Here is a 15,463-nt window from a genome sequence, read left to right as displayed (position 1 = left end):
GATGATACAAAGGCCACAGACAACACAAAGGAGCATGGAAAGATGTATGCTAGGCATCACAAGGAGAGACAGAAAATGAATCACCTGGATAAGGAATCACACAAAGGTATATGATATCATAGAAAGAATTAAACGTTTGAAATGTAAATGGGCTGGACATATTGCAAGAAGACAGGACAACAGATGAACTACAAGTAATCTAGATTGGTACCCCAGCGTGGTGTTAAATGTCTGAGAAGGCGTCCCCACGCAAGATGGATTGATGAGATCAGGAAAGTGGCAGAAGTCAACTGGATGGATAAAGCATCAGACAGAGCAGAATGGAAAAATTTAGAGGAGACCTTCATCCAGCAGTGGATTCAAAATGGTGGTTGATGATGATATATAGATACCTTTACTACAATATTTTTCTGAAGCCTTTGAAACCATCATATAGAAATTTTTTTACACCTTGCTTGAAATCACCTTCAATCTATTTTTAAACTTCTCACTATCTGTTCTTATAAGGGCATCTAGTGACACTGGCATTTTTTGCTACCTGAACCCCTCCTCTACAAGCGTTCTTGAAGTTGCTATTGTTACTACTTTTTGAGTAAGACAAAACATTATAGCGTTATAAACTCCTCTGCAGGGTGAAACAACTTTAAGCTGCTAGGAATAGTGATAACTGAGAATGATAGAAAACAAACTTGAAAAATATCCAGCAAATTAATTATTTTTTCATATTAATCATCTATAAAATGAATCAAGCAACAAGCATTATTAGTTACAAGTTTTTAGAAGCAACTTGATTGGTTGGCACGGGGGCCCCCAGACCAGACTTTCTCACGGGCCACTCCATAGTCAATTTATAGTACCTGTCACAATGAGGCTAATTGAATCAAGAGTAAGCAATATGTTTTCGAACCAGGTTTTCAGAACTTTGCCTTCGTGTCCTCGTGATAATCCTCACACTTTATCGACTTACCACCTTTGATGAAATCAATACCACTGCCTCCTTCCCTTCCTAACAAACTGCTAAAACAGAACTGCGAGTTCTTTGGAAATGGGTATATTCACCATGATAAGTGAACCCTTCCCTGTCCAGTGCATGTCAAAGCGCATGGGTGAGAAAAATATTGTTAACAACAAATCCCTGTTGCTTACAGGAGTCGAGGAGCAGCAAACTATTAGTTGCAAGTTTTTAGAAGCAACTTGATTGGTTGGCACAAAGTTTTTCAGCAGTAAAAGTTCTTTTGTCAATAACTAAATTAACTCATATGTTTGACAGGTTTGTATGTAAATCAATAAATTATAATAACATTTTTCATGAAGCTATGAATGAGAATGGTATAAGCAAATTTCTTTTGCTTATACCATCGTTAAGCAGTGTTATGTTTTGCACCACTGCATGCTTATGTTCATTCACTATTAAAAGTAAGATAAAATTTCATCAAAAAGAAAGCGATTGACCATTGAAGAGAAAATAAAAGCTATTTATAATATTGATAATGTTATGGAAAACAATTTAATACTGCTGAAAAAGAACACCATGTATGATTACTAAAAAAGAGACAATAAATAAGAAAAAAAAGGAATCCCAATCAAATGAATTTCTATAGGAAAATAATAAAAACAACAAATGAAGACACACATTGGATGCATGGATAAATATTTATGCATTATATGATGTTATAATTTAAACTAGTTATTTTGTCTGTAATGAGTAAATGCTATTAAAAAAAACTTTCAGGGAACTGTTGCAGAGTTAAAATTCTGGTAAAAATAATGACAGCTGAGAGTAAATTACCTTCTTGAATCTTTTTCAACTTCATATTTATATCTTCTTTTTCAATTGTGAGGTTCTCTATACTTTTCTTGTATTCATTTTCCTTTTCTTTGCTCTATAAATCAAAGAAACAAAAAGGTAATTTGAGACTAAAAAAATTTTTGTGAATGATTTTTTTTCAACCATTAATGTCATAGATCAAGATCAGAAATTTTTTTTGTGACAATTGTGTCGGTGATTACCACTATAACCACACATTTTCACTATGCAACAAAAGCACTGAATGGGGCATAATGGAAAGCCTCTAAACTCAGCTGATAGCTCATGATGACAGTAGCCACCAGATGGTGATGAATAGAAAAAAAAGATGATGGAAAAGAAAATTCACAGTCCTCTGTAAAGAATTGACAGTGGTCTGGCATATTTGCTCAGAAAGAAAGGGGATAGTGGTTTGATTCCCTGCAAGGTCTGTGAATTTTCTTTTTAAAATTCATCTCTACATCATATCCAGTCTTCTGTACTAGCGCCCGAGTGGCGTGGTGGTAAGATACTCATCTACCACCATAAAGGTTTCTGTCACGGTCCCAGGTTCAAATCCGAGGGAGGATATTTATGGAGGATAAGATATTTTCCCTAATGAACTTGAGGCATTAATTACCACCAATAGACAGCGCCTTCATTTCCAACCCATCTCATTAATGGCAGCAAATTGCAATATAGAGATATGGCCAGAATTGGTGTTTGGTGAAGTAGTCTTCTATACCCGTTTGTATCAATAGCTGAGAGTGACGTTATCTCTTTCTCTGGAAGTGTTGCATTGGTAAACCTTTATAGAAGAAATCTCCAACCAAACTTGAATGGTAAAGCTACTTTGTGACATTTTTGGTTACCAAACATAGATGTACGGCATGAGCCCTTCAGGTGCAAATCTCAAATGGGGTGAATGTCCCCTCCCAAGAGTCTGGGAACAAATGCTAATATGTTGAAATAATGATTGTGTCACATAAAATATAAGATGCATGACCACTGTAAGACTTTTCTTGTCAATACAAATACCTTGAATCTGTATCTGGAGATCATGATGTTTTGTCATTTTTAATATCAAGTTCACTAAAAATTATATGTTTTCTTTTTTACTAAATAATACCAACTTTTCAAATGCTTGAATGATAAAATATTTTAACTATTTTTTTATTTCATAAATTTTTATTGTAAGCAAAAAAAAACCAAATTGATCCGCTAACAATGGAAAGAGGGATGGTGATCTACTGGCCATTCACTGACTTACAATATATAGTCAAAAAACCTTATTTTTGTTCAAATATTTTAATCAGGGCTCCCACTCAAAAAATGAGAAGTAGGAAAACGCAGGACTAAAAAGTAGGATGGGGGAGGGTAACCCCCTTAGACAACATAATCATAGCATAATGGAAAAAATTCCTAAATAAAATATTTTTTTTGCAAAAAAAAAAAATAATAATTTTGAATTAACTTTTTTTCCCCTAGCACTATTTCAGTCAAGCCAAAACAAAATGACAAATGGCTTGGTTACAAAACCAATTTTTGGCCAAAACAGTGCACTAGCAACCACAGATTATTCTTCGCTGTTTCTCCTCACATATATCACATTCTTTTTTGGAGTCTTCCAAAGTGAAGAGCTTGTCAACTCTCTTCGACAAGGCACAGCAAATTTCGAAGACGTAAGTTTTTTAAGAATGATGCACCTTCGAGACCACTTTCAAAAGCACAATGCAAAATGTGTAAATTACAAGATCCGACGTAAATAAGGCAAGGTGAACCAGATAGTTTTACTGTGTTGTTCATCATTTTTTAAATTTTACTGTTTTGCTCATATTTTACTGTTCAATGCCAGTGTAATCATTTTTGACAAATGGAGCACTTCCATTTCTAGCTCTTTGCTAAGCATTGTAAATATTGTTTATGCCTATTCATGCCTTAAAAATACAGAAGACAACTGAATGCTATTGGGTAGCATCAGAATCACCAAACCTAGAATAGGCCTATGTATCCTACTGCTTTGAAATGCAAACTGTTGTTTCACTTATTTGCACCATAATTTTGAATGATGAATGTTAGTTACTGTCCAAGACCATGAAGTAATAAATACAAAATTATTTTTCCCATCCAGACAGAAGTTTTTAATGACTACTATACTTGTTGAACCCTCAAACTAAGCAAATGAAAAATTAATCAATCAAATGGTCCACATACACCCCCCCCCCTCCAAATTACCTTAAAAATGATACAATTTCTGCTTTGGCAGAATCATTAATTACATTCTCCAACATTTGTAATATTTGGCAATATATAAATAATTTTCTGCTCAATTAAAATCAATTACACAAATTTTGTCGATAGGATTTGGTAAAAAAGTACGAAAAGTAGGACATTTTACCAAAAAGTAGGAAAAGTAGGACAAGTGGGAGCCCTGATTTTAATGCATGGGTAAAAATTAGTATATAAAGCATATACATTCCATTCTTACCTACTAATAAAATACATATCTGAGAAAATAATCTTGTAATCAAATCATATACTTTATTACAAAAACACTCAAACTTATGAGAGAAAAAAATCGGACGATTCACAAGGATTACCAAATCATCAAAAATAAACATAATAAATAATATACTTTTCAATATTTGGTAGGGTACCCCATGGCTTTAATTACTGCATTGCATCTGCAAGCCACCAAATCAGTCATAGTTTCAGTAGGTATTTTTTTACATCCTTGCTGCAAAAACTGAAATTTTGCATCCAGATTAGAAAATTTCATAGCTTTACAGTGACTTTTAAGCACCTGCCATAGATTCTCTCTATTGAGTTTAGATCGGGTGACTGTGATGGCCATTTTAGAACTCTTTTTTTGGCAATAAAACCTTCATAGACTTGGGTGTGTGCTTCTGATCATTGTCTTGTTGAAAAATCCATCCTCAAGGCATTTGAATTCTGCCTTAGGGTAACATATAGGCCTTTAGAATGCCCAAATGCTGTTTTTGGTCCATGATGCCTGTTATTCACACTAAAGGACCAGTACTGGATGATCCAGAACAGCCCTCACACCATAATGTTACCACCACCATTTTTAACTGTAGGAAGCTGATATTTCCTGTTGAATTGCTGGTTTATTGGACCCCCTAATATATCATTGTTCTCTCCATTTAAGCATTTGGAACTTAGACTCCTCGCTCCAAAGAACCTCTGCCCATTGTTTGGGAGTCGAACTTTGGTGTTTCCAAGTGAAATCAAGGTAGCCCTTTCAATTCTTAATGGAAATCAAAGGATTCTTTGTGAGTCTTGAACTAAAAAGGGCATCTTTTTCTCAACCACCTCATTAAGCATTTTGCCTGTTGTGGCCTTATATTTGTGTAAAAAGACAAGCTTCATACAGACATTGCTTGACTGTAGAGACACTGATAGAAACCAGGGCAGCCCTTACCATATACGGGGGCCCAGTGCGAAAATAATCATGCGGCCCTACGAGCACCCCAGTAATATTTTGTCAACCGAGCCTAAAGATAAAAATCAGGTGCTGTTAGTGTCCTCTCCCCCCTCCAAAGAAAAATAAGTCTTATTAAGTATTAAAGAATTTATGTAAAAATATTGATATATAAGTAAAAAGAAGTAAAGCAAAAAAATCAAATATATTTAAACTATAATGACACCCTACAGCTTATTTTCAAATGCTTTTCAACAAAACTTAATAGCTTAATTGACTCAACTTATAAAAATTTTATTTTTCTTGCTTTCACACCAGCGAAGTCCTCTACTACATCATCAAGATTTATATTTTATCCACTACACCTGTTTCTGATGATGTCTGTTTCGACTAATGTCACTAAACATGAGTCTTTCTTGACTCATTGCAGATCTTAAATAAAATATTATCAATTTTAAGCGTGAAAAGCTTCTTTCACACTTGCCACTGTTACTGGAACAGTGTAAGCAGTATCCTATATGCTATGAAAGTGTTCAGAAAAAGATTTTGGATCTTGTTCATGAACTTTAAAAAGCATACCAGCAGTATGATTATCATCTGTTAATAACTGTTGAAGCACTTTGACGTCAGAGGATTCTACACGCAATTTGGAGGATTCTACTCAAATATGCATATTATCAGTCATATTGTTGGTGGCTGAAATTCTGGGCTGAGGCTCCATTTCTTGTGAAATATCACAGACTTCTCTTTTCTCTTTACCAGAAGGCCGAATTGCAGGCTGCAGAAATTTTTCAAATGCACCACATTGTGTGTTAAGATACATTTTTGCTTTTCCTTTTTTTTAGTCTTTTCACTACTACATTTATATTTCCGAAATTTGTCATGCTCACTTGCTGACATTATTGCTACAAAGATGAAGATAGCCCCAAGTTGAAAACTTGAATCTGACGATCACACTCACAAAGAACAGAAATGTAAAATCGTGCAGAAGTTCTGCAAATATGTTAGATTGAAATGTTGCACTGTATATACGCACAAAATGCCATGCGTCTCAAAAACAGTCAAAACTGCACCACACTAGCGTTGTGTTTTGTGAAATATGACAGTTGGAAAATTTAAAAAATTGTCATTTAACCCTGATGTCAACACCGTATGTCTCCACCAGCACTAGGGAGACTCTCTTATTGATACAATCTTGAAAGATATAATACAAACGCATATATACATATATATATATATATATATATTCCCCTTAGATAGTGGAGCAGGGAATGTTTAGTGCATCCTTTCCCATTGCTTGCCACATCCGCATTCAACAAATAACAATTCTTTTTGTTTTATCATTACTGTATATAATTAATGTGCATGTGACAAATAATATTCACTTATTCATTATATTATCATTATTTAAATTTTCCTACATTTTCTTTGTCAAAATGCAGCAACCTCGTTTTATTATTGAAATTTTTGCAAAAATTACATTTTTTTTATTACCAGAAGTGTGGGGCCAGGTGTGGCTGCACCTGTCACACACCCCTAAAGACGGCCCTGATAAAAACTTCATAACTGGCTTGGAATTCTTGGTTTATCTCCACTGCACTCTTTCTCAGATTCATTATGAAATGTTTTATCAAGCGATCGATTTGGGAACAAGTTTTTCTTGGTTGACCAGAACCAGACTTTGTTTACCTCACCACTTACTTAAAACTGCTTCCAAACATCACATACTGTAAATTTTTGCGACACTTAGAAGTTTAGAAATATAGTTGTAGCTTTTTTCATCTTGGATAAACTTCACGACCTGTTCTTTTGTTTTTTATGAGGATATTTTATGGTTTATTTCCCCACTTACAAAGATGCAAGAAAAATGATTTTGAATTTAACAAAATAAAAAAAACAGCTCCATAAACAAGAAAAATTCTGACTGACTTTTTTTGAGCTTTGAATGAATTCCTTTTGGGGAGCTGCATATTATATATACCCTTTCTTTTCCCATAAAATTTACCCAGTCATAAGAGTTATGCAGATAGATGTTATACGACATGATTTTGATTTTCATAATATGATTTGCATTCCATTTCAAGAGAAAAAGCAGATCGTCTAATTTTTTTAGCACTACTGTGTGTGAAAGTCTGGATGGGGATGTCAGAATTTATGTGATTGAGCAGCACATCAATCATTTAAATCAGATACTTGCAAACTTATTTTTCCTACTGTTTCTTTCCTCAGAAATATTTTTTCCCAACACCCTCTTCATACCTCCACCTCTCTTTGGTATTTATAAGATTTTGATTAACCTGACACTTTGTATTTTGGCAAAAAATAGATAACTTGTCTCTTCAAAAGCATCTCATTTCAGCAATAATGAGTCCACAGATTTTGTGAAGCACACTTCTCAACTGCACATTATTTTCTCTCCCCCTACATAGTCACTGTAATAAATATACTCAGCCATTTAAAAGGCTAAAACCTAAAGGTGTTATTTTGCTATAGTGTAGTGACAACAGTGCTTTTGTAAACACAACACAACGGTTTTGTGTCTCCAGCGAGTAAACAGTTTGTGCATTTTCGTGCTAGTGCTTAGATTATGTATCTCCACATTTAATGTAACAAATAATCAGTTATTAATGTTAAACTAGTTCTTGAAACATTATTTATAATAGTCACCTTGACTGGTCATAGGCAGTACTCTCTGCAATATTATTTTTGTTCACATTTGATATCAGAGGAAAAGAGACAGTGAAATTAATCTCTTATTTCCTTTCCGTTATCTAATTCAAGTTAGTGAAAGAATATATGTATATAACATATAAAGAACCGGATGTGGCCCAGGCTCTATTCGCAAGGGATATAAAGCATTTACTCTGTTGAGTTGGGCCATGCTGGGGAGGTGCATATACATATATGATTTTGTGGGCACGTTGTACACCCACAGTCTACCACGACTGTAGCAAATGTTTACACCATTCAGAACATTATCACAACATGTCTGAAGAGGTCAGTCTGCAAAACTGCAGCTGCATGCTCATTGAGCAAGATGGCAAAACTTAGAATACCACGAAATTGCCTCAAAATGTTTCCATGCAAACTCCAAACACAGCATTTCTTATCTTTTGAAACACACCACTTCTGACAGTTTCAAGAGATAAGTGACTGATTTTGCCAATGAAATGCTATAATTGTTTGACAGTGAAATATTATTGACGCAAATTACATGCATTTTTCCAATGAAGTGCATTTTTATCCAAATGGTCTCTTAAATAAACAGAATTGATGAATTTCTGGAACAGAGAATCCTCGTGCGTGCATTCCACAATCTCTGTATGGATAAAAAATTACTTTATAGGCAGCTTTATGCAGCAGAGGCATCATCGGGTCCATTTCTTTACAGGCGACAGTGAATTCATGTCATTACATTAAAACCTTGAATGAATTTGTGGTCATCCTTAACTGCTATGGGCATATATATATATAGATACATATATGCCTTACAGAGAGAATTTATGCATTAACTGCAACTGGCGTATTTATACATCTTTACAGCACATGAACGAAAAATGGTGGCACTGAGAAACCAATCGTGTAAGATTTTGTCACCAGTTAAGCGGTTAATGCCTTAGACGAATTCCCTGAAAAAACTTGATTCATGTAAGATCTCATCGGATTACTACTTTACAACACAACAACTCTGGTCATATAGTCATACAGTAATTTCTAACCGATGGAGTTGGATGGGAAATGAAGGTTGCATCAATCAATGGTTGCCTCGGTATAACCTCATCAGGCTGGTGATGTTTTTACTTTCCTGGAGGAATATTTTGATGCCCACATCATTGCATTAGACCACCTCAATGAAACGGGCAAGGGTATGGATTGGCCACCATATTCACAGGATCTCAATCCATTTAATTTCTCCCTGTGTGGCCACTTGAAGGATGCAGTGTACCGACGATACCATATCATAATTGTGGACCTGGTGCAGATTGCCCGTGATGAATATGAAACCATTCTAATACACACTTTGGAAAATGCCTCCACTAATTTTGTGCTTCAATTGAGACATGTGAGTACAGTGGAAAAAGTGAACACACAAAATTACTAACAAATTTATATTCTGCAAGAATGATTTTAATATCTGTCACCATTTTCTTGCTATCCAATTTTGTAAACCATCAGTCCATTTTGGGACACCCTGCATTATACAAGGAGTACTTATCATCTTGGTTTATTGGTCTCTAAGTTGGAGGGAAGGCAAAAGACACTTGCACAAAAATCATAAAAAAAGATTTGTTCTTGACGAAAAAGATATGGCATTTTACTGAAGGTATAGTAGTTTCATTGCCATTAGTGTCATTTTTAATGCAGGGCAAAGTAATGAATTATGCCAAGAAAAGGGTCCATGAAAAGGGAAGATAATCCATAGTATCATATATTATAGCTACAGCTTATATCTTCTCCCAAACTGTTCTAGTGCCCCCAGATTAAATTCAAATACAAAGCCACAACAGGCAAAATGCCCAACGAGGAGGGTGAGAAAAAGATGCCCATAACAAGTGCCATAGTAACAAGTATACTATTAATTCTTTTCTATTTGTTTTGTTTCTTAAAAATAACAGTGAGCACCACCGCCAACGAAACCTGCTTACTTTGATGTACAACTGCAGTTTCATCATAAAGATTTTACTAAATGAAATCAGACAATCTAGTTATTGAAAAAAAATACTTGACCAATACATGTTACACATTACTACTATATGAATGTTACAGATCAATATTAAACAACAACTATTAAGATGGCAAAAAATGTATATTTTCTCACATTAGCAATGACAGATTCTTTGTTTGCTATTTCAGCTCGATAATGAGAAACAACTTCTTTTAGCTCCAATTCCTTTATTGTCTTCTCTTTTTCTAAATCAGCAATAGTTTCAGCTGCAATTGATCTAGCAAGAGATTCTGAATCAATTGCTAACTGAAGCTTCTGTGACAAATTATGTCTAGAAAACAAGAGAAATTAAAATAGAATATTAATTGGCTCATAAATAGCATTTGTCAATACTATATCTGTATGCCAGAGGTAAAGGACGCTATGTCCATTTTTCTCAATATTGGAATATTATTATTAATTTGCTGTACTTTCATTACACACATGGGTGACACTTTGGGTTCAAACAACCCACATTTCACTTACAGTTGAATGGTATTACTATCCCAGATGCAACTAGGGTCACCAATTTGGGAATTTCATTGACGAGTGGTCAGGTTTCCTGAACGTTGTTCAGCAGTGGTCAGAAAATTGAATAGAATGCTTGGTTTCATTTTCAAAACAGTCTCTTCACATTCTCTTAAAGTCATTCTTTTGCTTTTCTGAGGTCTAGTTCATCCTGCATTGGTTGTCAATAAATGGAATAGTTTACCTCCGGGGGTTGTGAATTTCAACACAATTGATACGTTTAAAAAGACGTATGATATAGTGGGATGAATTGAGAAGCTATCCATACTCAGATAAGACAACCATAATATTTTCTATGGGTAGTGTATTATATTTTTTTTTGGTGCTTTTATATTGGGTAGTGTATTATATTTTCTTTTGGTGCTTTTATATTGGGTATTGTGGTTATATTTGACAACCATATTATTTATGGGCAAATTTTTTCAGCCACCTTGTTGGGAAATTTGCCTGTTGTTGCCCTTGTATTTCTTTACTGCACACCAACTTTGGTCATATATAGCCATACAGCAATTTCCAACCAGTAGAGTTAAGTGGAAAATTAAGGTGCCATCTATCAGTGGTCACCCCAGGTTTGGTAGGTAAAGAACTTGTTTCTGATATTCTTGCTAGAATTCAAACCTGTGCACCTTAACGGTGACCTTTATAATCCTAGATTAAAAAATTAAAAATAACTTTTGCAATAGTAGTAATACAACCATGGTATTGCATGTTGAACAAAATTTGGAACACAAAGGATTATGTGTGAAAACATTTTGAATTTTAATTGCACAAGAACCTATCAGGACATGATGCACCAAACAAGTGACTGAATAAAATCAAGTCCATACATGCCAACCTTGGAACCAAGTCTCTCCGTAGTGACAATGTTTTGGCGAGGGGGGTAAAAATTTTATCCTCAAGACTTTTTTTTAAATTCAAATCAATTTTCTTTAACTTCAGAAAAAAATTGTGAATCTGACATTCTATATCAAACCAGCAGTAATACCTGGCACTGCTCTGGTTTTCTTCATATACTGACAGCATTAAAAAAAAGTGACAAACCATTGTTTGGGAACTAAGGAAACCAAAGTAGACATTTCAGAAGTCACTGCTGCTTATATACATATCATACGTATATATACATATTAGCCTATTGGGCATTTGACAAACTCTGACAAACTTTCAAAGTAACCTATCATTTCAGTTGAGGCCTGTTTGGTAAACATACAAAATTTGGCAAAGATTGGTATGAAATTATACATTTGTATAGAACATACACACAGAAATGTCAATTTTTTCATTTTACAGCACCATCTGTGAGTGAAATGTAAACTTTTTTTTATTTATCTAAAAGAACTCCAGACCATGATAAATACAAATACAACAATAAGTTACCTTAGTGTAAACAGCACCTTTTTTATGTCAATTGGTTGATTTGTTATTAATTTGATATTTATTCTTGGCTTGAGTGATATTTATTCTTTTGCAGATGCAGTCTTTCCATGGCTTCATTTTGTACTCAATAAGATAATGGAATTATGGAAAGGAATAATAAATGGAATATTTCAAAAAAATCCTTGAACATAAGAAATTTCAAAAGAAAAGCAGACTACCATAATTTTTCACAAATCACTGTAGTTCCGTAGTAGTTGGCAAGTATGCAAGTCATATGATAAAAATATAACAACTAATGCAACACAATATCTTATATATAAATGTGAAAGTATATGTATGTTTGGTCTCTATACAAATCTATAATTTTAGGCCGATTGTCACCAAATTTTGCAAATATACCAAACAGGACCGGGATTGTGAATGATAGGCAACTTTAAAAGTTCGTCAGAGCAGGGCAAATTCTCGAAATAGGCAAAAAAACCGTCAGGCAAACAATGGTTTCTCAGCCTTAACAATGACTTTCAGAATGTTTACTCTGGTTACAGTGGTTCCCTAACAATGCGTTTCAGACATATATATGCCTTTACAATGGTTTGTCACTTTTTTAATCCTGCCAGTATTATGTATGATAGTTCACTCCTTCATAATGTATCATAATTTTTTCAATCCTCCCAGTAATTGGCAGCCCCGGGTATTGTGACTAATAAATTATAAATATAAAACATGTATGCAACATTAAAAAATATATATGAAATTTAAAAACTTGGGACGGAAAACAATGGCTATGATGTTTCTAGAAATGTTAGGAATATTACTATAATTATTTAAAATATAATGTGGCAAAGAATGACTGTGACCAAAAGTGGTCATAAAGGCGCATGACCTAAATTAAAAATATGAGTGAAGGTCAACCAACAATAAAATAAACATTCAGGTTGATTCTCTCTCAAAAAAAGATATGACTGCGTAAGTCTATTGTGTTCTTTGCATAATTGGCAAGCAGAATGATTGGGTGTGGTTAGGATGATTGTAATATATGATTTTTGTATGATTGAATATAATCAAAATACAGTTGATGCTCCTTATAATGACCCCAGGTTATAGCGACCATTCCATTACAATGACCGATAGGATAAGTCCCAAATGTTTTCACAGAACGACTACCACATGTTTTACTTTTGATTTTACGACTCTCCCAATATAACATCCGTTTTTGACGGGACGAAGGGGGTCATTGTATTGAGCGTCGACTGTATTTATGTTATCAATAATCAAAGGTAAACTATTTTCTAATGAGCAGCTGACATATCCTTTGTTGGAATTCACTGAAATGGATAACTTGGTCTGCTTCCTTCTTTCTAAGAAAAATAACCTAATCAGATATTTTGAATATGCTAATAACTATATAATCAAAACCAAAGTAAACTTTTTTCTAATGAGCAACTGATATGGTCAAACTTGGTTGATTTTAAGTCCAAAGTTACTAGGGGAAAAGTTTGAATTTTCCACAAAGGGCAATAATCATCAATTATTAAAAAATTTGATATAAATTATTAACAAATTTGAGATATCAATTATTAAAAAATTTGATATAAATTATTAACAAATTTGAGATATCAATTATTAAAAAATTTGATATAAATTATTAACAAATTTGAGATATCAATTATTAAAAAATTTGATATAAATTATTAACAAATTTGAGATATAAATTATTAACAAATTTGATATAAATTATTAACAAATTTGATATAAATTATTAAAAAATTTGAGATATAAATTATTAAAAAATTTGAGATATAAATTATTAAAAAATTTGAGATATAAATTATTAAAAAATTTGAGATATCAATTATTAAAAAATTTATATCAATTATTAAAAAATTTATATCAATTATTAAAAAATTTATATCAATTATGAATTATTTCAAAATTTTTAATAATTGATAACTATAATAATTGATCTTAGTTGCTACATTATTCTACAGTTCTGGAATCGGCGTCACAGCAAAATTTCTTGACCATGCTCAAAACCAAATGTTATAATATCGTATTTTCCTATACTAACAATTCAAATTCGAAATAGCTCACTTGTGATTCAAATGCTTCTGTTGGATTCATTCAGCAGGAATGGCCTTTTTACGAAATTAGATCATGGAGTTTTGCCAGATTCCGATCAAACAAAAGCAATTTTTTTTAATTGAATTATAATAAATCAAAAATGAAAAGCAAATTAAATTCTGACATGCAATGGGCACCACCATTTAAAAAAAAATAAGTACTCTCAATTTTCATCAAAAAACTATCATAAAACATGGGTTTATCTTCTGGAATGGCTCCACATTTTTTTACATGTTGCTCAACAGATGTTTTCATGGCAGTTTGAACCAGAAATTAAGATTTTAAAAAATGACATCCATAGTGTGCTGAAACTACGTCAGAATTTTTAAACTTTTATTTGTATGTAAAGATTGATTGTTTATAAATTTGGTTGAGTCTGACTTGTAGAATTTTTCCAAACTAAATTTGTTCATACAAAAAAATGATTTTCCCCCCAAAAATCATCAAAAAATCTGAAAAAGTTTGAATAAAACAAGAAATTTTAACATCAAATTAGAAAACCCAAGGGGAATTCATAAAAGTTTGAATAATCCAAAATCTGAATAAAACATGTTTGAATAAACCACGTTCCACTGTACATCCTTTGTTTAAATTCACTGAAATTTACCTTCCCTAACAAAAATGAGACTGCCAAATTTTTTTTCACCATTTTCTTCTCAAAATGCAATTTCAAACTAAAATATTTCCAAAAAGGGAGTATGAAACAAATCTATGGAGCAAGAAGTTTTATCTAACATGCTTTATGTAATTGCATGTCCAAGAAAATTCAAAATCCTGGTTCAAGCTTTTTTGTTCAAAATGATGGCTGACTTTTGATAAAATAAGAAAATCCAAAAATTCCAATTGAAATGCAATATGGTTCTCAAATTTTCTGCTCAGATGTTATTAAAAAAAATTTCATGAACATTCAGAAAGTAGTTTTCATAGATACCTGATACTCCTATATTGCATCAATATAGCAGGTGTGCAAAAAAAAAATTAGGTACGCTGTGTTATAGACATGGCCGTGAATTTTGGCATGAATATATTCTTTGAATCATGTGTGAAAAGTACAAACATAATGAAATGGGTATCATTGGATTTGTGTCTTTGGAATAGCTAACAGACAATGTCAATGTCGTCTTGTATACGCATTACAAACTTCCCGGGATACAGCACAAAGTAATTTTGTTACGAGTGCAAGCCACAGGTCTGATGCCAATCAGATGATACCAACGGCTTCTATTTACGTTGCGAATTTCTCGAGATGTCAAGTAAAACAATTTCATTACAAAAGCGGGCCACAGGTCTGGTGCCTAGTCCACACAGAAAAGGTATTAATACTAGAGTGATAGTATTGGATTCATTACAATGAGATCTATCCGCTGACATCAACAACATTAGGACATATATATTGGAGCCTTAAAACTTTGACCGCAAGAAAAAATAATTAATTAGTCAAATTTTTAATGCATTTACTAATTTCATTTTCTATACCCTGTTCAAAGTTAAGAATTTAGAAAAAAAA

At 33.1% G+C, this 15,463-nt stretch overlaps 1 protein-coding gene across 1 annotated transcript in view; it reads right to left on the bottom strand.

Annotated features, from left to right (window-relative positions):
- Rok (Rho associated coiled-coil containing protein kinase) overlaps positions 1-15,463 on the bottom strand; it is a 165,018-nt gene that overhangs the window by 30,057 nt on the left and 119,498 nt on the right. Inside the window, exons 26-27 of the mRNA XM_089233880.1 lie at positions 10,048-10,225; positions 1,790-1,883 (exon numbers count right to left, since the gene is read on the bottom strand). Of these exons, the coding sequence (XP_089090006.1) occupies positions 1,790-1,883; positions 10,048-10,225 (272 nt within the window). The remainder of the gene's footprint in view (positions 1-1,789; positions 1,884-10,047; positions 10,226-15,463) is intronic.

This window comes from Pholcus phalangioides, unplaced genomic scaffold, assembly GCF_987345545.1.
Source record: "Pholcus phalangioides strain wild (caught in Gottingen) unplaced genomic scaffold, Ppha-v1.0 ptg000007l_1, whole genome shotgun sequence".
Classification (NCBI taxonomy): domain Eukaryota; kingdom Metazoa; phylum Arthropoda; class Arachnida; order Araneae; family Pholcidae; genus Pholcus; species Pholcus phalangioides.
Note: the sequence above shows the minus strand (reverse complement) of the source record. Positions and strands in the feature narration are given on the sequence as shown.